This window comes from Hylobates moloch, unplaced genomic scaffold, assembly GCF_009828535.3.
Source record: "Hylobates moloch isolate HMO894 unplaced genomic scaffold, HMol_V3 SCAFFOLD_19, whole genome shotgun sequence".
NCBI classification, from domain to species: Eukaryota; Metazoa; Chordata; class Mammalia; order Primates; family Hylobatidae; genus Hylobates; species Hylobates moloch.
The window spans coordinates 14,827,452-14,849,591 of NW_026652294.1; the positions used below are offsets into that span (position 1 = coordinate 14,827,452).

Consider the following 22,140-nt stretch of genomic DNA (forward strand, 5'->3'; position numbering starts at 1 on the left):
CCCCATCTCTTAAACAAACAAACAAACAAAAAAACCAACAGTTGCTCTCAAACACCGCTGGTAGTAGCACAATTTGATACAGCCCATTGTCGGGGCAATATATTACTATTTATTATAATTCAAAGTGATGAAACGTTCTTTTATCTTGATTGTGGCATTGTACACATTTGTCAAATCTCATCAGCTGTACACTGATACTGGTACATTTTATTGTATATTAAACTACACCTCATGGCTGGGCATGGTGGTTCACACCTGTTTTTCTTTTTGAGACAGAGTCTCGCTTTGTCACCCAGGCTGGAGTGCAGTGGCACAATCTCAGCTCATTGCAACCTCCACCTCCCAGGTTCAAGCGATTCTCCTGCCTCAGCCTCCTGAGTAGCTGGGACTACAGGTACTTGCCACCACGCCTGACTAATTTTTTTGTATTTTTAGTAGAGACGGGGTTTCACCATGTTGGTCAGGCTGGTCTCGAACTCCTGACCTCGTGATCCACCCGCCTCGGCCTCCCAAAGTGCTGGGATTAACAGGCGTGAGCTGGTGTCTCATCTCTACTTAAATAAAAAAATAAACTACGCCTCAGTAAGCTGACTTTAAAAAATTTAAAAAGCAGGTATCGTTCAATCCACAATTCTACTTCTAGGTAGTGATCCCTAAAAATATGCCTGTGTACAACATATATATGGATATTCACTGATTCACTGCCTGTAATTGTGGAAACTGACAACCCAAATGTTCATCATCAGAGGCATGGTATATCCATATCACGCACACTGCAGCAAAAGAGCAAGTCAGGTTTATGAAAATACGGTTTAAGTGTGTTAACAAGTCACGGTAAATGGCACAATAGAGTACATAACCATTTTTGAAGTGATCTCTCTTTATACAGTCATGTTTATGTAAGTGCCTGAGAAACGTCAACAAGGTGCCTTTCCTTCTAGACAGTAATTGATACCTCTGCAAAAGCAAGGCAGGCAGGCACTTTCACTGTATCTGTAGTTTGAAAAAACAAAAACAAATAAATGAAAGAGAGTGGCGACGAAGAGCCCCCTACCCCATGTGGCATCTGCCTGGCCAGGAGGAAATACACCAGGCACTCACTGACCCTCACTGGACAGTCTTTGTTAGAAAGCACCGTAAGCCCCTTAATGACAAGACTGGCTAAGCCCAGGGAATTATGATTATCTTAAGAGGGATAAAGAAAATCAGCATGGATGATCCTTCTTCACTTGCTCTAAGTCAAAAGGACTGCTATTCATCTATAAGTATTCCAAATAAGAGGATGACACAAGCCAAGGAGCCAGAGGGCAAACAAGGCAGTTTGTGGCCTTTGCTATGAAAGGCACTGAAGCCTAATCTTGAGCGGGAAGCCTCCCTCTCGAGGAGCACTATGAAGGTTTCTCAGCTCACCACTTGTAACGGTTCAGCACTCTGTATACACAACGTCTCCCTGGTTCATGGAGTTCTAATAACACCTTTATTAAGATACCAATTTATCCTGAAATAATCAGAGCTATAGACAGAGCACAAAGGAGGAAAGAATTATATTTTGTCAAATTATATATATATATATATATTTTTTGAGACAGAGTCTCACTCTGTTGCCAGGCTGGAGTGCAATGGCACGATTTTGGCTCACTGCAAGCTCCGCCTCCCAGGTTCAAGCGATTTCCCTGCCTCAACCTCCAGAGTAGCTAGGATTACAAGCGCACACCACCACACCCAGCTGTTTTTTTTTTTTTTAGTAGAGATGGGGTTTCACCATTATGGCCAGGATGGTCTCCATCTTCAGACCTTGTGATCTGCCCACCTAGGCCTCCCAAAGTGTTGGGATTACAGGCGTGAGCCATCACGCCCAGCCTGTTTTATATTTTGTAGTCTCTATTTCTCGAACTCCTGGACTGAAGCGATCCTACTGCCTTGGCCCCCAAAAATGCTGGGATTATAGTTGTGAGCAACCTTGTAATCTGTATTTTTAAATAGAAGGACTGGGCTAAATAAGATGGAAAAGAATGATGACATTGAACATCATCACAATCAACAGGCAACATGTATTAATTATTCTGTGACAGACACTATGCTAAACACTTTATACGCAGTATCTCAGCAACATTCGCAGCAATCTCTGTTTTAGAGATGGGGAAACCAATGCACGGTGTGGTTAAGTAATGTGCCCACAACAGAACATGTTACCATTTTAAAATGGGCCAGCAGGCCAGGCGCAGTGGCTCACACCTGTAATCCCAGCACTTTGGGAGGCCGAGGAGGGCGGATCACCTGAAGTCAGGAGTTTGAGACCAGCCTGGTCAACATGGAGAAACCCCATCTCTACTAAAAATACAAAAATTAGCTGGGCGTGGTGGCGGGCACCTATAATCCCAGCTACTGGGGAGGCTGAGACAAGAGAATTGCTTGAACCCGGGAGGCAGAGGTTGCAGTGAGCCGGGATAACGCCACTGCACTCCAGCCTGGGTAACAGTCAGACTATCTCAAAAAAAAAAAAAAAAAAAAAGTCAGTAAACAGCAAAACCTGGCCTTTTACCCCCAGGCTACACAGCTGCTGTACTTTATTTGCATTTGGCACAGTTCTCATTCGACCTTGAACAGTTAACTCCTGAGGTAGGTGATATTCTCATTGTGATGAAAATGTTCTATTGTATTCTGATCAAGCATACACTTAAGTAACCACCACCACAATCAAGATATAGATGGCTGGGCATGGTGGCTCACTTTGGGAGGCCAAGTCAAGAGGCTCACTTGAGGCCAAGAGTTCAACACCAGCATGGGCAACACAGCAAGACCCTTGTCTCTACAGTAATATAAATATCCACGTAAGCTGCTGCGGGCCTTGTAGTGGCAGCTACTCGGGTAGCTGAGGTGGGAAAATCACTTGAACCCAGGAGTTCTAGGCTGCAGTAAGCTATTATCACACCACTGCACTCTAGCCTGAGCAACAGAGTGAGACCCTGACTTTTTTTTTTTTTTTTTTTTTTTGAGACAGAGTCTTGCACTGTTACCCAGGCTGGAGTGCAGTGGCACGATCTTGGCTCACTGCGAGCTCCGCCTCCTGGATTCATGCCATTCTCCTGCCTCAGCCTCCCGAGTAGGTGGGACTACAGGCGTCTGCCACCACGCCCAGCTGATTTTTTGTACTTTCAGTAGAGACAGGGTTTCACCGTGTTAGCCAGGATGGTCTCGATCTCCTGACCTCGTGATCCGCCCACCTCGGCCTCCCAAAGTGCTAGGATTACAGGCTTGAGCCACCGCGCCTGGCCTGACCCTGACTCTTAAAAAAAAAAAAAAAAAGATATAGAACATTTCCATTGCGTGGGTAAAGAAAGTGAGGCTGTTTAAACAGCACATCACTGTTACAGAGCTACCAGCAGGTGGCAGCACCCAAGTTAGAATCCACTTCCACCTGGCTCCAAAGCCTGTGAAGCCAGTGTTCTTCCCACCAGACCACCTAACAAGGTCTAGTAAGAGCTTGATGAAGGTCAGGAGCTGAACTTACCCGACTTCCAGCTTCCTATCTGGAGTGCTTAGGCTTCCCTGTCTCTTCAGAAAGCCAACTGAAACTGGAGTCTACTGCCATGGGGTGTTTTACACTACAATGGGGATATTTTTACACTATGCAGTTTTTTTTACACAAACAATAGTAACAGCTATTCCTGGCATGGACCAGTTATTTCAAATTAGGCTGAAGCTGACCAGATACCTGGTAGATGAACTCATCGATGATATCCCAGAGCCACTGGTTGGGTAGTTCAAGGGGAGCAGGACCATCGGCATCTGTGCAGGAGATCACAGAAAAGTCAGATTCAAAGCAATGACTATGCCCATTCCATAGGCTGCAGAATGCTTTGTAATTTCTCTCTTAAAAGGACCATGAATCACAAGACCTCCCCTCTTCCCACCTACACATTAAGATCCTGCTTAAAAAAAAAAAAAAAAAGCTGGAGGCCAATGCTGAACCTCATCATAACCACACACACCCCCTTGGCCAAATCTCAGACTCACTAAGAATGTAGTTGAAGAGATTGCAGTAGTTGTAATAGGATTCAAACCTCTGCTCCAAGGAAGGTCCCCCCTGTAAAGAAAACAAGAGATATCAAGATACAGATATTTAATTTTAATGTGTTTTACCCATGGTATACTGTGACAGCCGTGAACAAATACAAAAGAATTGGTATCTGTCCTCTCTTTCTTAGTATGTAAATATGCAAGTGAGAGGGAAGACAGAAAGTCCTATGGCAGTTGAGGCACTGAATACTGCAACACGTGGTTAGGTTCTACAGCAACAGACCTTAAATGACCCTCAGAGCAGGCATGATGATCTGGCAAAGCAGAGAGAAGGAAAAGCGTTTCAGAAAAGAAACCACACTAGCAAAGGCGAAGAAGTTAAATTGTGGCACTTGAAGGCTAGGGAGTTAAGAGAAGATAATGCTGCACCGGGCATCACTAGACTACGGGCCAGGAATGTTGCAGTCTTCCAATGCCAAACAAGAATCTAGGTCAGGGGGCCTGCAAATCTATTCTGCCACCTGTTTTGTAAATAAAGAAGTTTTACTGGAACACAGCCATGCCCACTCATTACATATTGTTGATAACTGCCACAAAGACATAGCTGAACAGATTTGACAGAAACCATCATGGCCCTCGAGCCTAAAATACTTATTATCTGACCTTCCACAGAGAAGGTGGCTGACCCCTGGTCTGGTCTTTATGTTGCTTGCATTTGAGAACCACTGATAGTTTCTGAGCTGGGGAACCATACCATGAACAACTTATTTGTGATGGAGAAGAAACACAACTTTGGAGTCAGTCCCACCTCTTATTAACTGTGGGGTTCTCACAAGGTATTTAATCTGTCTGTAAAATGTGGGCAAAAGATTGTTGACTAGTCACAATTAAGTAAGATTATGTAGCTGGGTGCAGTGGCTCACGCCTGTAATCTCAGCACTCTGGGAGGCTGAGATGGGCTGATCACCTGAGCCCAGGAGTTTGAGACCAGGCTGGGCAACATGGCAAGACCCCGTCTCTGTTTAATAAAAGTTATGTAAGGTGCTTAATACATTAAGCACAATCTAAGCACATTCAATGGAAAACTGCTCCCCAAGGGCTTAAAACTGGTCATTTATGTAGGAGTCCTGGTAGCTAATAAAAAGATAACAGCATCAATAAACTTCTGCTGAATCTTCATCTACAGACCGAACAGAGAGATTAGAGGTGGTAAAACCAGCTATACTATGGGCTATGGTGTCATGGTGTTCCCAAAAAAGCAGTGTGCACATAATGGCTAGATTCTTAGCATATCCACAAAGTACCTGAACTTTAGCATCAATGGTAGTAGGGAATCTTTATTATTATTATTATTTTTTGAGACGGAGTCTTGCTCTGGTGCCCAGGCTGGAGTGCAGTGGCGCGATCTCAGCTCACTGCAACCTCTACCTCCCAGGGTCAAGTGATTCTTCCGTCTCAGCTTCTCCAGTAGCTGGGATTACAGGCACGCGCCACCACGCCTGGCTAATTTTTGTATTTTTAGTAGAGACGGGGTTTCACCATATTGGTCAGGCTGGTCTCGAACTCCTGACCTCGTGATCCACCCACCTTGGCCTCTCTGGGATTACAGGCGTGAGGCACCGTGCCTGGCCAGGAATCTTTACTTTCTATCAGATAAAGTAGTCAGAGATCCCACTGGGATGCCGGAAAAACATGGCCCCTTACTCTGGCAGCAAGAATTTTTCCATCTACCACTACTGACAGTGGCTCCTGTGGTCAAGGCAGGAGTTCTAGCCATATCAAGTGGTCCTCAAGGAGAAGAGGGGTGAGTAACTGTGAGAAACTAGGACCTCCTTAGGTGGAGATCTTGGTGCCAATTTCCTTCACTTACACATGCATGCAAGCACACACATGCTCAATTAACACCATTATGACCAGACATTATTCTAGGCACTGAACTATATTAGTGAACAAGACAAGCGCATACCCCGGTGGAGTTAACCTTCTAGTAGATTAAGAAACTCCCTCCCCTAAATAAACAAATACAACGTACAAGAGATAAGTGCTCTGAAGTGCCACGGATTGTTGCCAGGAGCCCATGGAGGGAGGGGAAAAGTTTCAGTAAATGACTGAGAAGGGAAACAGGGCTAAAACCTGGAATTAGTAAGTGTGATGGGAAGTCATGGCAGGATTGGGAGTGACGTGATGAAACTATGTAGCAAAAGGATCATGCTGGTTATTATGTTGAGAATAAACAGCCAAGAGTGGAAACTGACACCAGGTAAGCAGCTCCTGCAGTAATTCAGGGAAGAGATGATAATGACTTGAACTAGGTGAGCAGCAGTGTGGCAGTGAAAAGTGGCTGATTCAAGAAGTATGCTGAAGGCCAGGCAAAGTGGCTCATGCCTGTAATCTTAGCACTTTGGGAAGCCGAGGCGGGTGGATTACCTGAGGTTAGGAGTTCGAGACCAGCCTGGGCAACATAGCGAAACCCTGTTTCTACTAAAAATACAAAAATTAGCCAGACGTGGTGGCGCATGCCTGTAATCCCAGCTACTCAGGAGGCTGAGGAAGGAGAACTGTTTGAGCCTGGAGAATTGCTTGAGCCCAGGAGGCAGAGGCTGCAGTGAGCCGAGACTGCACCACTGCATTCCAGCCTGGATGACAGAGTGAGACTCTGTCTCAAAAACAAAACAAAATAAAACAAAACAACAAAAAGAAGTATGTTGAAGACAGAGCTTAACAGGATTTGCTGCATATCATGTCAGAGAAAAGTCAAGAATAATGCCAAGGTTTTCAGTCCAATTAACTTGGTAATTAACGGTAGCATTTATTGAGATGATTACCATGAGAAAAACTAGTTGAGGGAAAATAAAAATTCAGTTTTAGATGTGTTAAGCTTGAGATGACTCAGACACCAAGTGCAGATGTTGACAGCTGAATATACAAGTCTGGACTTCAGTGGGCAACTGAGGCTAAAGATAGAGATTAAGTGACTGGTGTATATAAATAATACAGATGGCATTTTTTTTTTTTTTTTGAGACAGGAGTCTCACTCTGTCACCCAGGCTGGAGTGCAGTGGTACGATCTCGGCTCACTGCAACCTCTGCTTCCTGAGTTCAAGCGATTCTCCTGCCTCAGCCTTCCAAGTAGCTGGGATTACAGGCACCCGCCACCACGCCCAGCTTATTTTTGTGCTTTATATTTTTAGTAGAGACAAGGTTTCTCCATGTTGGCCAGGCTGGTCTCAAATTCCTGACCTCAGGTGACCTGCCCTTAGCCTCCCAAAGTGCTGGGATTATAGGCGTGAGCCACCGCGCCCGGCCTTAAATAGTAGAGATGGCATTTTAAGAAACTTTAGGCACTCTAGGCCGGGCGTGGTGGCTCACACCTGTAATCCCAGCACTTTGGGAGGCTGAGGCAGGCGGAACACAAGGTCAGGAGATGGAGACCATCCTGGCTAACACAGTGAAACACCGTCTCTACTAAAAATACAAAAAAATTAGCCAGGTGTGGTGGCAGGCACCTGCAGTCCCAGCTACTCAGGAGACTGAGGCAGGAGAATGGCGTGAACCTGGGAGGTGGAGCCTGCAGTGAGCTGAGATCGTGCCACCGTACTCCAGCCTGGGCGACAGAGTGAGACTCTCTCTCAAAAAAAAAAACCTTCAGGTACTCTCTAATTTAGAAGTTGGGAAGAACAGAATCTAGCCAAGTGCCCAAAGCTGGGATAATGTGTAGAATACTGGTGTTATAACAAGCTGGTCTAGATTCAAGGAGTTTTGTCACTTACTAGCTGGATAAATTTGAGAAAAAGTAACCTGTTGGCACCTCAGGTGCCAACTTTGCACAATTGATAGTAGAATTAGATATGTGAAGATGTGTGCTAAGTGCCTAGCATTGTGCTTGGCATACAGTGACAGTGTTATGTACATTTCAGAGAAACGGAGGCTCAATGCTCTGAAGGGAAAAAGAACCCCAAGCAGAAGCAGCAGCAGGTGCCTGGAAATATCCTATGAGGATGGCAGCCTATAACCAGTGCATGGGTGATTGCCCAGTCCAGGAAAATTGTGGGGACAGAGAAATTTAAAAGAATGCATAGGTTATATAGCGTTAGTGTGTCTGAACAGCTTTCTGGGTTAAATTGTTCCTTCCACCATTTCTTAAAACTCAAAAACATGCCAATCACACCTAGACACTGAACCAATATAAACAAATGACTGTGTTCTAGGGACAAAAACAGCACAGAGTTAAAAAAACAAAAACAAAAAAACTGCGACACTTAAATACTTACACTGACTTTGGCATATATGTGCCTGTAGTATAATTCTTTGTATAAAATCAGGAAGACAGCATCTGAAAGAGATGGCAGAGGGGTGCTTCACTAACCATAAAACTGGGGTATCCTGGCAGCTTTAGCTCTTTGGTGGGGAGGAATAAAGGTAATTCTGAAGACTAAACAACATCTAAATTGCTATGCATATGCCCCAAAAATACATGCAATGAGAAAATCCACTTCTCATTTGACTCCATCAACCTCAATCTCTGTCGATGAGATTAAGATCTCATTCAGATCTATTTTCCTTCGCCATTTAGAGACTTCTGCCATCCAAGTGCATAAATAAACCGGCACACAAGAGTAATTAGACAAGCGTGGTGGTGCGCACCCATGGTCCCAGCTACTTGGCAGGCTAAGGTGGGAGGATCGCTTGAGCCCAAGAGGCAGAGGTTGCAGTCAGCCATTATCATACTACACTCCAGCATGGGCAACACAGTGAGACCCCCATGTCAAAAAAAAAAGAAAGGAATAAAGAAAATATTAATTTCGGCCGGGCGCGGTGGCTCACGCTTGTAATCCCAGCACTTTGGGAGGCCGAGGCGGGCGGATCACGAGGTCAGGAGATCGAGACCACAGTGAAACCCCGTCTCTACTAAAAATACAAAAAAATTAGCCGGGCGTGGTGGCGGGCGCCTGTAGTCCCAGCTACTCAGAGAGGCTGAGGCAGGAGAATGGCGTGAACCCGGGAGGCAGAGCTTGCAGTGAGCCGAGATTGCGCCACTGCACTCCAGCCTGGGTGACAGAGCGAGACTCCGTCTCAAAAAAAAAAAAAAAAAAGAAAATATTAATTTCAGAATGTTGTTTGTTTGTTTGTTTGAAGACAGGGTCTCGCTCTGTTGCCAAGGTTGGAGTGCAGTGGTATGATCATGGCTCACGGCAGCCTCGACTTCCAGGGCTCAAGCGATCCTTCCACCTCAGCCTCCCGAGTAGGTGGGACTACAGGCATGTGCCACCATGCCTGGATAATTTTTTTAAAAAATTTTTTGTAGAGAAGGGGGTCTCCCTATGTTGCTCAGGCTGGTCTCAATCTCCCAGCCTCAAGTAATCCTCCCACCTCAGCTTCCCAAAGTACCAGAATTACAGCTGTGAGCCACGACACCCAGCCACAGAATAAGTTTTGAACTCATTCTGTGTTTAGTCAATTGAGAGTAAATGTTCAGGCCAGGTGCAGTGGCTCATGCCTGTAATGCCAGCACTTTGGGAGGCTGAGGCAGGTGGATCATTTGAGGTCAGGAGTTCAAAACCAGCCAGGCCAACATGGTGAAACACCATCTGTACTAAAAATACAAAAATCAACCGGGTGCCTGTAATCCCAGCTACTTGGGAGGCTGAGGCAGGAGAATTGCTTGAGCCCAGGAGGCAGAGGTTGCAGCGAGCAGAGATCGCGCCACTGCACTCCAGACTGGGTGAGACAGCAAGACTCCGTGACTCTGTCTTGGGCGGGGGGGAGAAAAGGAGTAAGTGTTCAAAAGACGTTAGCTATAACAAAAGAAATGAGAGACTTGTACACTGAAAACACAAAACATTGGTGAAGGCAACCAAAGACCTAAATAAATCAAAGACATCCCATGTCCATAGATTGGAGGACTTAATACTATTGTTTTTTTTTGGGGGGACAGAGTCTTGCTCTGTCACCCAGGCTGGAGTGCAGTGGTGGAATCTCAGCTCACTGCAAGTTCTGCCTCCCGGGTTCACACCATTCTCCTGTCTCAGCCTCCCGAGTAGCTGGGACTACAGGCGCCCGCCACCATGTCAGCCTTCCCAGCTAATATTTTTGTATTTTTAGTAGAGACGGGGTTTTACCGTGTTAGCCAGGATGGTCTCGATCTCCTGACCTCGTGATCCACCCACCTCCGCCTCCCAAAGTGCTGGGATTACATGCATGAGCCACCGCACCCGGCCTGGAGGACTTAATACTGTTAAGACAGCAATACTCCCCAAAGTGATCTTCAGATTCTAGGCAATTCCTCTCAAAATCCCAGCTGGCTACTTTGCAGAAATTGACAAGTCCATCCTAAAATCAATAAGGAAATCCAAGAGACCCAGAATAGTCAAAACAATCTTGGGAAAAAAAAAAAAAAAGAACAAAGTTGGAGGACTTACAATTCCCAATTTCTTTTTTTTTGAGATGGAGTTTCACTCTTGTTGCCCAGGCTGGAGTGCAATGACGCGATCTTGGCTCATTGCAACCTCTGCCTTCTGGGTTCAAGTGATTCTCCTGCCTCCGCCTCCCAAGTAGCTGGGATTACAGGCATGTGCCACCATGCCCTGATGATTTTGTATTTTTAGTAGAGACGGGGTTTCTCCATGTTAATCAGGCTGGTCTCGAACTCCCGACCTCAGGTGATCCACCCACCTTGGCCTCCCAAAGTGCTGGGATTACAGGTGTGAGACATTGCGCCCGGCCTACAATTCCCAATTTCAAAACTTACTACAAAAATATAGTAATCAAGACAATGTGGCTGGGCACAGTGGCGCATGCCTGTAATCTCAGCACTTTGGGAGGATCACTTGAGGTCAGGAGTTCAAGATCAGCCAGGTCAACAAAGTGTGACCCCATATCTACAAAAAATTGTTTAAAATTAGCTCGGCAGGCCGGGTACGGCGGCTCATGCCTATAATCCCAGCACTTTGGGAGGCTGAGGTGGGCAGATTGCCTGATGTCAGCAGTTCGAGACCAGCCTGGCCAACACGGTGAAACCCCGTCTCTACTAAAAATACAAAAATTAGCTGGGCGTGGTAGCGGGTGCCTGTAATCCCAGCTACTCGGGAGGCTGAGGTAGGAGAATCGCTTGAACCCAGGAGAATCGCTTGAACCTGGGAGGCGGAGGTTGCAGTGAGCCAAATTGCGCCACTGCACTTCAGCCTGGGCGACAAAGAGAGACACCATCTCAATAAATAAATAAATAAATAGGTGCTAGGGTAGCAGAATATCCACAAGCAAAATAATGAAGTTGGATTTGCCTACCTCACCCATATATAAAGGACATTATCTAAGAAAGTGAAAGGTGGAGGCCGGGCGCGGTGGCTCACGCCTGTAATCCCAGCACTTTGGGAGGCCGAGGCGGGCGGATCACGAGGTCAGAAGATCGAGACCATCCTGGCTAACACGGTGAAACCCCGTCTCTACTAAAAATACAAAAAATTAGCCGGGCGTGGTGGTGGGCGCCTGTAGTCCCAGCTACGCAGGAGGCTGAGGCAGAAGAATGGCGTGAACCCCGGGGGGCGGAGCCTGCAGTGAGCCGAGATCGCGCCACTGCACTCCAGCCTGGGTGAAAGAGCGAGACTCCGTCTCAAAAAAAAAAAAAAAAAAAGTGAAAGGTGGGAAGCTAGAGAGCTTATTCCAGAGTGATTGTAATGACCCCCACATTACAGAGGGAAATAGAAACAAGTCAGTACAAAGATCTAAATTTCATCATATATGAGAGATCTCTGTCCCCTCTTAAATCATACAGCCTTCAACAAGTTATTTTGCTAAGGACCTACTATATACCAAGCACCAGGGAAACAAAACGGTGAGCAAGACAGACACAGACCCTCTTCAGCTTCCTGTCTAATGACTCAGCCACTGGATTCCGCTCAGTGCGTAAGATATAAAGAGCTCACACCTACCATTGCCAACCTGTGGAGCAATGGCTTCAGCCTCCGGCCAAGGAGTATTCTTGAAGAATCTTTCAGTCAGCTTGGTCCAGCTAAAAATCAAACAAAAAAACTCTAAAATTCCAAAAGGACTGGAGAATGCCAATCCTAACATTTTACAGATGAAGACCCAGGCTTAGAAAGGGGAAGATGTCAAATAAACAGAGCTGAGGCCAAAGCCCTTCAAGTCCACAACTAACTGAAATTTAAAGTTTAACTCTTTGCTTATATAGTAGCCACAGTAGCTAGTGGCTACTGCATTGGGCAGTGCCGGCAGATACAGATGATAGTTGACGCCAAGCATGTTGTAAGTCCTTCTCTAGGAGAATATAGTGAGAAAAAATGCTGGTGCCTTAAGAAGTATGTTTCTTTAGGGATGGGTGGGCAGGCAAAGAAAGGATCTAGTAAAGGAGGCAGAAAGAAAAGTGAAAAGTAGATAGTAAATTGGCAAAGAAATGTCACAGGAACCAAAAAGTCTGCAGAAGAAACTGAGGAAGAGAGTATCACCAAATGTTTTAGTGAGGTCCAGATGAGAAAAAAGCCAGTTGAATTTGGTAACTTGGAGGGCCTTGGTAACCTTAGCAAGGTCAATGTCAATAGAATGATGGAAGCAACAGCCAGAGAGTAGTGGGGTGAGAAAGGGGAATTGGTAAGTATCGGGGACATAAAGGGTCACTGAGCAGCTTTGTGTTTTGTTTCTGTGTTTTTCTGTTTTTTATTTTTTATTTATTTATTTTTTTTGAGACGGGATTTCGCTCTTGTTGCCCAGGCTAGAGTGCAATGGTGCGATCTCAGCTCATTGCAACCTCCGCCTCCTGGCTCCAAGCGATTCTTCTGCCTCAGCCTCCCAAGTAGTTGGGATTATAGGTGTGCACCACCATGCCTGGCTAATTTTGTATTTTTAGTGGAGACGGGGTTTCACCACATTGGTTAGGCTGGTCTGGAACTCCTAACCTCAAGTGATCCACCTGCCTCAGCCTCCCGAAGTGTTGATATTATGGGTGTGAGCCAGCACGCCTGGCCTGTTTCAGTGTTTCTTTTCTGTTCTGTTTCTGTGTTTCTCCCCAACCCCCATCCCGTAGAGACAGGGCCTTCCTATATTCCAGACTTGTCTTGAATTCCTGGGTTCAAGCGATCCCCCTGTCTTGTCCTCCCAAAGTGTTGAGATTACAGGCATGAGCCATCATGCCTGGCCTGTTCGGTGTTTTTTAGGGGAACTTGAGCATATTTATATGTTGGACTAAAAGAGCCAGAGAAGCAGGAGGGGTGAGGCTTGAGGAGATTGGAGGAAAGTATTTTTTTTATTTTTTTTTTATTTTTTTGAGACGGAGTCTTGCTCTGTCCCCCAGGCTGGAGTGCAGTGGCGCGATCTCAGCTCACTGCAAGCTCCGCCTCCCGGGTTCACGCCATTCTCCTGCCTCAGCCTCCCGAGTAGCTAGGACCACAGGCACCCGCCAACACGCCTGGCTAATTTTTTGTATTTTTAGTAGAGACGGGGTTTCACCGTGTTAGCCAAGATGGTCTCGATCTCCTGACCTCATGATCTGCCCACCTCGGCCTCCCAAAGTGCTGGGATTACAGGCTTGAGCTACCGCGCCTGGCCTGGAGGAAAGTATTAATAGCTGCTGAGGGGATCAGGAGAAGAAAATTAAACAACCTGCTGCAGGTTTGTCCAGTAGCAGTGTTTGGATTGGATAGGCAGCAGTGTTTAAATTGGATGCTGTAGGTCTGTTGTGGCCTTGGACTGCAGCAGACTGATTTGCTTCTGTGTTTAGAGACGTTTGGATATGCTCCAGGAGATGGAAATGCTATTTGTTAAAGAATGCTGGCCAAAAAAGTAGTTCTTATATCAGAAAACAGCAAGCAGTTAAATATGGCTATAGTTAATGATACAGAGGCAGGAGATTATCCTGGAAAGCTTGATGGGTCCCTAACTGATACAAAAACAATATTTTCTTGTGTTGAGAAAGATTGAAGTGTGGAGTTGGGTTGAGCTGCTCAGTGACCCTTTATGCCCCCGATACTTACCAATTCCCCTTTCTCACCCCACTGCTCTCTGGCTGTTGCTTCCATCACTCTATTGACATTGACCTTGCTAAGGTTACCAAGGCCCTCCAAGTTACCAAATTCAACTGGCTTTTTTCTCATCTGGACCTCACTAAAACGTTTGGTGATACTCTCTTCCTCAGTTTCTTCTGCAGACCTTTTGGTTCCTGTGACATTTCTTTGCCAATTTACTATCTACTTTTCACTTTTCTTTCTGCCTCCTTTACTAGATCCTTTCTTTGCCTGCCCACCCATCCCTAAAGAAACATACTTCTTAAGGCACCAGCATTTCTTCTCACTACATTCTCCTAGAGAAAGACTTACAACATGCTTGGCGTCAACTATCATCTGTATCTGCCAGCACTGCCCAATGCGGTAGCCACTAGCTACATGTGGCTACTATATAAGCAAAGAGTTACTTTAAATTTCAGTTAGTTGCCATTTAAGTTTAAAAACCAACACTTAACTCAGTTATTGGAAAACTTTTAGGTGTATTCAGAATTACTCTAGTATTTGAATCTACTTTTCCAGTCATAAACTCTATAAAATCTAAATATGAATCAAGTACTTCTGATACACACTGGATTTAGGAAACTTTAAGTATAAAGAAAAAAAGCGCAAATATCCCCTTAATTTTTAAATACTGATTACATATAGAAACAATATTTTAAATAAATCTCTTCTCTTGGCTGAAAAATTAAATTACATTCATGTCTAGCTAAATTTCTATTGAACATCACTGGTCCATTTTTTAATTTTGAGAGAGGGTCTCGCTCTGTTGCGCAGCTCACTGCAGCCTCAACCTCCCAGGCTCAAGCGATCCTCCCACCTCAGCCTCCCAACTAGCTGGGACTATAGGCATGCTGCCACCATGCCCCAGCTAATTTTTGTAGGCACTTGTTTATATGCTTCTAATAAGAAAAGACCTGGGGAATCAAGAAAACACAGGTCAGCACACTTGCCTTTCAGGTCACCCACCTGGCCCTGTTCCAACTGTCCTTTCCTTTCTTTCATTCCTGTTCTAAAGCTTTTTAATAAACTTTCACTCCTGCTCTCAAACTCACCTCCCTCTCTTCTTTTGCCTTGTGCCCCTCAGTGGAATTCTTTCTTGTGAGGAGGCAAGAACTGAAGCTGCTGGAGACCCGTACAGATACGGACTCATCATCAGTAGCATTTTACCCCTCAGTAGAATTCTTTCTTTTGAGGAGGCAAGAACTGAGGCTGCTGGAGACCCGTACAGATACGGATTCATCATTGGTAGCATGTTTTGGTGTTGTGTCACTTGAACGCCTTTGGCTGCTAACCTCTTTTGGTGCCGCATGACTTGGATCCATTTGCTAGTGGTGAGAGACCTTGATGCTGCACCTTCTTCGGCTGGAGGTGTTCAACCTCTGAACAAGGTTTTCTCCCTTTCTCTCTCCTGCTTACTAACTAACCCCCATAACAATTCTTCTTGGTCATAAGTGACTCTGTTCCCCCTGGCTGATCTCTCAGCTCAACCTAATGGGTGGCTTGCAGGGGTGGGAAGGACCTTGGAGTCCACACCAAGTAGAACTTAGGCTCACGAGTGGCAGGGGTGAAGCCTAAAACCATGCAGTGTCTGAGGTTTCCTCTGCTTTTCAACTACAATCAGCTCTTTCAAAACAACAAAAAAAGAAAACACATGTCAGAGATCCTATTCATTGATCAACAGGCCTTTGGCTACTTGTTTTCTCTCCCCCATCCTTCTGACTTGCTTAAATTCTATGTCCTTGGTGAAGTCACTCCTGACTATCCCAGCTTTGACTGACCTATCTTATCTCTAATGCTCATTACACAATGGCAGCCCCTCAAAACCTGCGGAGTTCAGCTTGCTCTGATATGCACTGAAGGGCTGCACAGCACAGTTTAGAAATTAGGCTTTGGTGCCAGACACTGCAGGTTCAAATCTCAGCACATCCATTAAACTAGCTACATGACTTATTTCTGTGCTGTTTCCTCATCTGTAAAATGAGAAAAACTGCTACTTCATGGGGTTACTGTGAAGGGTAAATGAGTAAAAACACAAATAACACACTGAACATTGACGGATCTATCCTGGTAACAAAAACAAATGCTAATCACTATTATTATAATTGTTAATAGTGATATTAGTTAAGGCTTTGTACAAATTTCTGAGGATATATTAAAGTCCAACAGGCCGGGTATGGTGGCTCACGCTTGTAATCCTAGCACTCTGGGAGGCCAACGGGGGTACATCACTTGAGGTCAGAAGTTCAAGACCAGCCTGGCCAACATGATGAAACCCCGTCTCTACTAAAAATACAAAAATTAGGCCAGGCACGGTGGCTTACACCTATAATCCCAGTGCTTTGGGAGGCTAAGGTGGGTGGATCACTTGAGGTCAGGGGTTCAACACCAGCCTGGCCAACGTGGTGAAATTCTCTCTACTAAAAATACAAAAAAATTAGCTAGGCGTGGTGGCACATGCCTGTAGTCCCAGCTACTCGGGAAGCTGAGGCTGGAGAATCACTTGAACCCAGGAGGCAGAAGTTGCAGTGAGCTGTGATCTTGCCACTGCACTCCAGGCTGGGCGACAGAGTGACACTCCAATTCAAAAAATAAACAAATACATAAAGTCTAACAAAATAAAATGTCCCTAGATAGAAGGACTCACAAAGATCCCCCCACCCCCCTGAAAGTACTGTTTACAGAGTGCTCACCTCATTTGTAGGAACTGTATTACCAGGCCAGTCCCCCCCAGAAAGAGGCCCTTTCAGCCAGTAGCCCATACCTGTTCTCATAGATGTCCTGGATCTCATACACCTTCTGGTCAATGACATCACTGGAGACACGACTGGCCTGTAGCTCATACACTTTCTGGTCAATCAAATCTGAGACAGTTTTGTGGAAATACTGGATGAAGTTTTTGATCACCTCAGGGATCACCTGATAGGTTTGCTGTTCATACTGACGTTCATAAGCAAGGTCCTGCTTTGGATCTCCTGGAGGTTGAATATAACAAATACAGAGTGCGCTCAAACCCACACATATGATAGAACGAAATGGCAAGACCACCCCAGAAACTAAACTCAGGTCTGCGTAAAATTCCCTTTTGAATACTCAGAGATACAAACATCTCAAGTCACTCCCAATTTCGTTGTCCCTGTTTCTTCAAAAATATTACTATAACTTAAAGTTATTTTTCACTTATTATCTGTTTTGCACCCTTCTCCCAAGTCTAGGAAGTCAGGAATCTTGTCTGTCTTGTACTCACACATACCCTCAGGGCCTAGAAAAGTGTGCGTTGGAGGGGAGAGAGGCAAGACTGTTGGAAAGTAAGTGGCAACAGGTACTTAATATTTCTTGAATGAATAACTGTCACCTTCTAAATCTATGACCTGTGGCAAGTTACTACTAATAAACCTCTCTGCTATATTTTCTATTCTTTAGGAGTCATTAACATACAGTCATTAACATAAATCTTTATCTTTGTAAAGATTAAACAAAATATTTCACACAAAGTACTTAGAACAATGGATAACACTGACTACTAAGTCAAGTCACTATAACGTTTCAGGAAACCTCAGACACCTCCCAAAAAGATTTCATTCGGGCTTAGTTTGAATTACTTAAATTTTTCACATCAAGATTTTCTTCTTTAGGCCAGGCGCGGTGGCTCACGCCTGTAATCCCAGCACTTTGGGAGGCTGGAGTGGGTGGATCACCTGAGGTCAGGAGTTCGAGACCAGCCTGGACAACATGGCGAAACCTCGTCTCTAGAAAAAAAATTAAAAAATTAGCCGGGAATGGTGGTGGGCACCTGTAATCCCAGCTACTCTGGAGGTTGAGACAAGAGAACTGCTTGAACCTGGGACGCAGAGGTTGCAGTGAGCCGAGATCGCGCCACTGCACTCCAGCCTGGGGGACAGAGGGAGACTCCATCTCAAAAAAAAAAAAAAAAGCTTTTCTTATTTGGCTAATAGTTTACACAAGAAAACCATAGCCAGGTAAGTAATCCTTCTCTTCCAAGACTGAGGTGGACTATGATAAAAAGCCTGGTTTATTAAGCTTTATACAACCCCTCGCACTGGCAGCTAATGACTGACTCCCAACCTGGACCATCAAAGAGCAATTTTTAACAGGTGCCTGTAAGAGCTGGTTCTAAGACATTCCAAAAGGAACTGATCCCTACGAGTCCTCAGCCAGCCTAACCTGTGGTCTCACCTGTGTGCATATCATAGTCGCTGGGATAAGCGTAGGGGTCATAAGCCGCCTAGAAGGAAAGAGACACAGTCAGGAATTAAAAACGCTCATCCTAGAGTCTAGATGCCAAGCAGAGAGCTAAGGATACAGAGGCGAATAAGACACTGTGCCTGCCTTTGAGGAACTCACACACCTTAGAGAAAAGGGACAGTAAACAGACAATGACAATACAACATTACGGGTGCAATGAGGTGGAGCAAAGGACAAGAGGCTGTGGGAATCAGCGAGATTTGACCAGACGGAGCCCAGACCAAAAAAATTCAGGTGCAGAAACACAGAAACGTCTAACAAGCTTTGGTCCCCGGTCTTAGAAAGGGGAAGGACAAGCGAATCGAACACGCGAAGTGGGCGGGCAGAGCCAGGGTTGTCTAGGGGCCGGGAACTGTGGGAGCAGCCTGAGGGCCGGGCGGGAGGTCGGCCGGAGCCAGCCGCGACCCAGAAGCTGCCTCGCGCCAGGACCCACATCCAGAGGTCCCACAGATCACCCCGTCGTGGAGCCCACCGCGCCCTTACGGCCCCACCTTACCTCAGACTCATAATCATCAGCGGGATAAGACATGGCTACCTGGCTTGCGAGCACCGCCGGAAAGAGCCAAATGTGCGGCCCGCGCCTGCGTCCTGAGGCCGGAAGTTCAGCCCCACTCTGGCCTGCTGGGAAACCGGAAGCCTTTCCGAGGCCTCTGGCCGTCTGAGATAGCCATATCCAGAAAGAGGAGGAGCCGTGTTCGATGGCTCACGCTTGTAACCCCACCACTTTGGGAGGCCGAGGCGGGCGGCTCACCTGAGGCTGAGGCCGGGGGTTTGACACCAGCCTGACCAATATGAAGAAACCCCGTCTCTACTAAAAATACAAAATCAGCTGGGCGTGGTGGCACATGCCTGTAATCCCAGCTACTCAGGAGGCTGAGGCAGGAGAGTCGCTTCAACCCGGGAGGCGGAGGTTGCGGTGAGCCGAGATCGCGCCATTGCACTCTAGCCTGGGCAACAAGAGCGAAAACTCCGTCTAAAAAAAATAAATAAGAGGGTTATAAGTAGCCTGAATTTTCCTCTCTCCAAATAGGGGCTTCTCAAAGAAGATGAATCTATAATAGTGGTGCAGATTCAGATATAAGGACACGTATTTGGCGTAAAGGAGGGACAAAGTTAGAGGAAACAGAAAGTGCTACATAAGCCGGGCGCGGTGGCTCACGCTTGTAATCCCAGCACTTTGGGAGGCCGAGGCGGGCGGATCACGAGGTCAGGAGATCGAGACCACGGTGAAACCCCGTCTCTACTAAAAATACAAAAAAATTAGCCGGGCGTGGTGGCGGGCACCTGTAGTCCCAGCTACTCGGAGAGGCTGAGGCAGGAGAATGGCGTGAACCCGGGAGGCGGAGCTTGCAGTGAGCCGAGATTGCGCCACTGCACTCCAGCCTGGGCGACAGAGCGAGACTCCGTCTCAAAAAAAAAAAAAGAATGCTACATAAAAGATGGCCGGCTTCTCGCGTGAAGAGAGATTCGGATACGGGGGCCTGATGGATTTAGTTGTAGGCGGTTTGCCTAAAGCGAGTAAATTATTCAAACGTTCGAACTTCAAAAGACTAAACTTACTGGGGATAAAAGTTGGGATTTGGCCAGGCGCGATGGCTCACGCCTGTGATCCCTACACTTTAGGAGGCCGAGGCGGGTGGATCACCTGAGGTCAGGAGTTCGAGACCAGCCTGGCCAAAATGGCGAAACCCCGTCTCTACTAAAAATACAAAAATTAGCCGGGAGTGGTAGGGTCCGCCTGTAATCCCAGCTACCCAGGAGGCTGAAGCAGGAGAATCGGTGGAACCCGAGAGGCAGAGGCTGTAGTGAGCCGAGATCGCGCCACTGCACTCCAGCCTGGGCAACAGAGCAAGACTCCGTCTAAAAAAAAAAAAAAAAAATTGAGATTTGGTCCCATGCAGTAAGAGGGCATGAAGAAGAGGAGCCACCCAACTTTGGACGTTAAAGTTGGAGCAGGCAAAGATGAGGCCAGCTGTGTCGCGAAGCCTGGGACACGGGCAGCTCTTGAGTACACCGGGTTCGAGGCCAGAGGAAACCCTCAAGGTAGAGATGGGGTTATAAAACAAACCAATAAAAACCGGTGTATGAGTCAAGGAGGGGCTTTAGTTTAGCCATCTGCCCATACACAACACCTAGTGGAAATCCGAGTTCCAGTCCCTACTCCGCCACTGATTTGCTGTGTGACCAGGACTCTCTGGGTGCCTTTGTCACACCGCCCTCCTCGCTTTTCCTACTGAGGCACACTCCACCTCTGGGATTTTGCACTCACTGTTATCCAAGTCTAGAATCGAATGCAGTGGCACCCCCACTCCCATTCCCTTCCCCATCGATATCTGCATGGCACCTACAGGTGTCTGCTCTGATGCCATCCACTCAACATCCTACTGAGAATTGCAATGCCCAGCCCCAACTCCCTATGCTGCGTTCTTGTTTTGTGTTTCTTCCTTGAGCTGTCACCAGAGGTGACACAAATTTGGAAACAATGGAGCTTAAGCTTTACAGACCCTCTATTTGGTTCAGGACCCTCCCTGAACCAAGGAAGAGTCCCAGTCTCTTCCTTGGTTCAGGAAGGGTCCCCAACAATGTCCTCATGGTCCTTTGCTTTTGTAAAATTTATGAAATATTTTTATTGCTGAAACCACCTTTGCAAAAATTGTAACAGTGAGAAAATAATGACAGTGAAAGAGATCTGATCTAACCAACCCTCATCTTCCATTTAATCTTCAGACTGCCCTTAATCATTCCTGGCTCGAACCAAGCTAACTTTGGGAGACATTTAGTTTCTAGTTTAAATGATAATAACCCTTCTCCAAGGCCTGGCACAGTGGCTCACAGCTGTAATCCCAGCACTTTGGGAGGCCAAGGCAGATGGATCACCTGAGGTCAGGAGTTCAAGACCAGCCTGACCAACATAGTGAAACCCCGTCTCTACTAAAAAGACAAAATTAGCTGGGTATGGTGGCACATGCCTGTAGTCCCAGCTACTCGGGAGGCTGAGGCGGGAGAATCACTTGAACCCAGGAGGCGGAAGTTGTGGTGAGCCAAGATCGCACCACTGCACTCCACCCTGGGCAACGAGCAAAACTGCCTCAAAAAAAAAAAGAAAAGAAATTACCTGAAATCTTATAGTCCATATATGACAGGAATTTGATACAGGTTGCTCCAATTTGACAATTCTCAAAATGTTCATGACATTTGAGAAGGAGTTGTGAAGTCAGAAGATTTTCATTGGGCTGGATGTGGTGGCTCATGCCAGCACTTTGGGAGACCAAGGTGGGAGGATCACTTGAGCTCAAGAGTTCAAGATCAGCCTGGGCAATATAGTGAGACCCCATCTTAAAAAAAAACTGGGGCCCAGGCACTGTGGCTCACACCTGTAATCTCAGCATTTTGGGATGTGGAGGCAGGAGGATCCCTTGCGGTGAGGAGTTCAAGACCAGCCTGAACAACAAAGTGAGACCATGTCTATGAAAAATCAAAAAAATAGCTAGCCAGGCATGGTGGTACACGTCTGTGGTCCCAGCTACTCAGGAGGCTGAGGTGGGAGGAAAGCTCGAGTGCAGTGAGCTGTGATCACACCACTGCACTCCAGCCTGAGTGACAGTGAGAGATCCTATCTCAGCACTGTATCCATTATGGGGCAGACGAGGAGAGTACAAATAAACATAGCATTTTTCTCCATATAGTACAATGATAAACCTCACAATGGCAACCTGCAAACACTGGAAATTCTGGAAGTGCTTTTCCAATTGTAAGAGAAAGATTACTTTTGGCCGGGCGCGGTGGCTCAAGCCTGTAATCCCAGCACTTTGGGAGGCCGAGGCGGGCGGATCACGAGGTCAGG

The 22,140-nt window shown here is 46.3% G+C and overlaps 2 protein-coding genes across 2 annotated transcripts in view; one reads left to right on the top strand and one right to left on the bottom strand.

Annotated features, from left to right (window-relative positions):
* EIF3L (eukaryotic translation initiation factor 3 subunit L) overlaps window positions 1-18,921 on the bottom strand; it is a 42,679-nt gene extending 23,758 nt beyond the window's left edge. The window contains exons 1-7 of the mRNA XM_058431903.1: window positions 18,793-18,921; window positions 18,228-18,276; window positions 16,795-17,005; window positions 11,949-12,028; window positions 8,292-8,353; window positions 4,018-4,087; window positions 3,716-3,789 (exon numbers count right to left, since the gene is read on the bottom strand). Of these exons, the coding sequence (XP_058287886.1) occupies window positions 3,716-3,789; window positions 4,018-4,087; window positions 8,292-8,353; window positions 11,949-12,028; window positions 16,795-17,005; window positions 18,228-18,276; window positions 18,793-18,825 (579 nt within the window). The 5' untranslated portion in view covers window positions 18,826-18,921. The remainder of the gene's footprint in view (window positions 1-3,715; window positions 3,790-4,017; window positions 4,088-8,291; window positions 8,354-11,948; window positions 12,029-16,794; window positions 17,006-18,227; window positions 18,277-18,792) is intronic.
* A 558-nt stretch (window positions 18,922-19,479) lies between these two features.
* The window catches only part of ANKRD54 (ankyrin repeat domain 54), a 26,162-nt gene continuing 23,501 nt past the window's right edge, over window positions 19,480-22,140 (top strand). Inside the window, exon 1 of the mRNA XM_032139943.2 lies at window positions 19,480-20,339. Coding sequence (XP_031995834.1) covers window positions 20,207-20,339 — 133 coding nt within the window. The 5' untranslated portion in view covers window positions 19,480-20,206. The remainder of the gene's footprint in view (window positions 20,340-22,140) is intronic.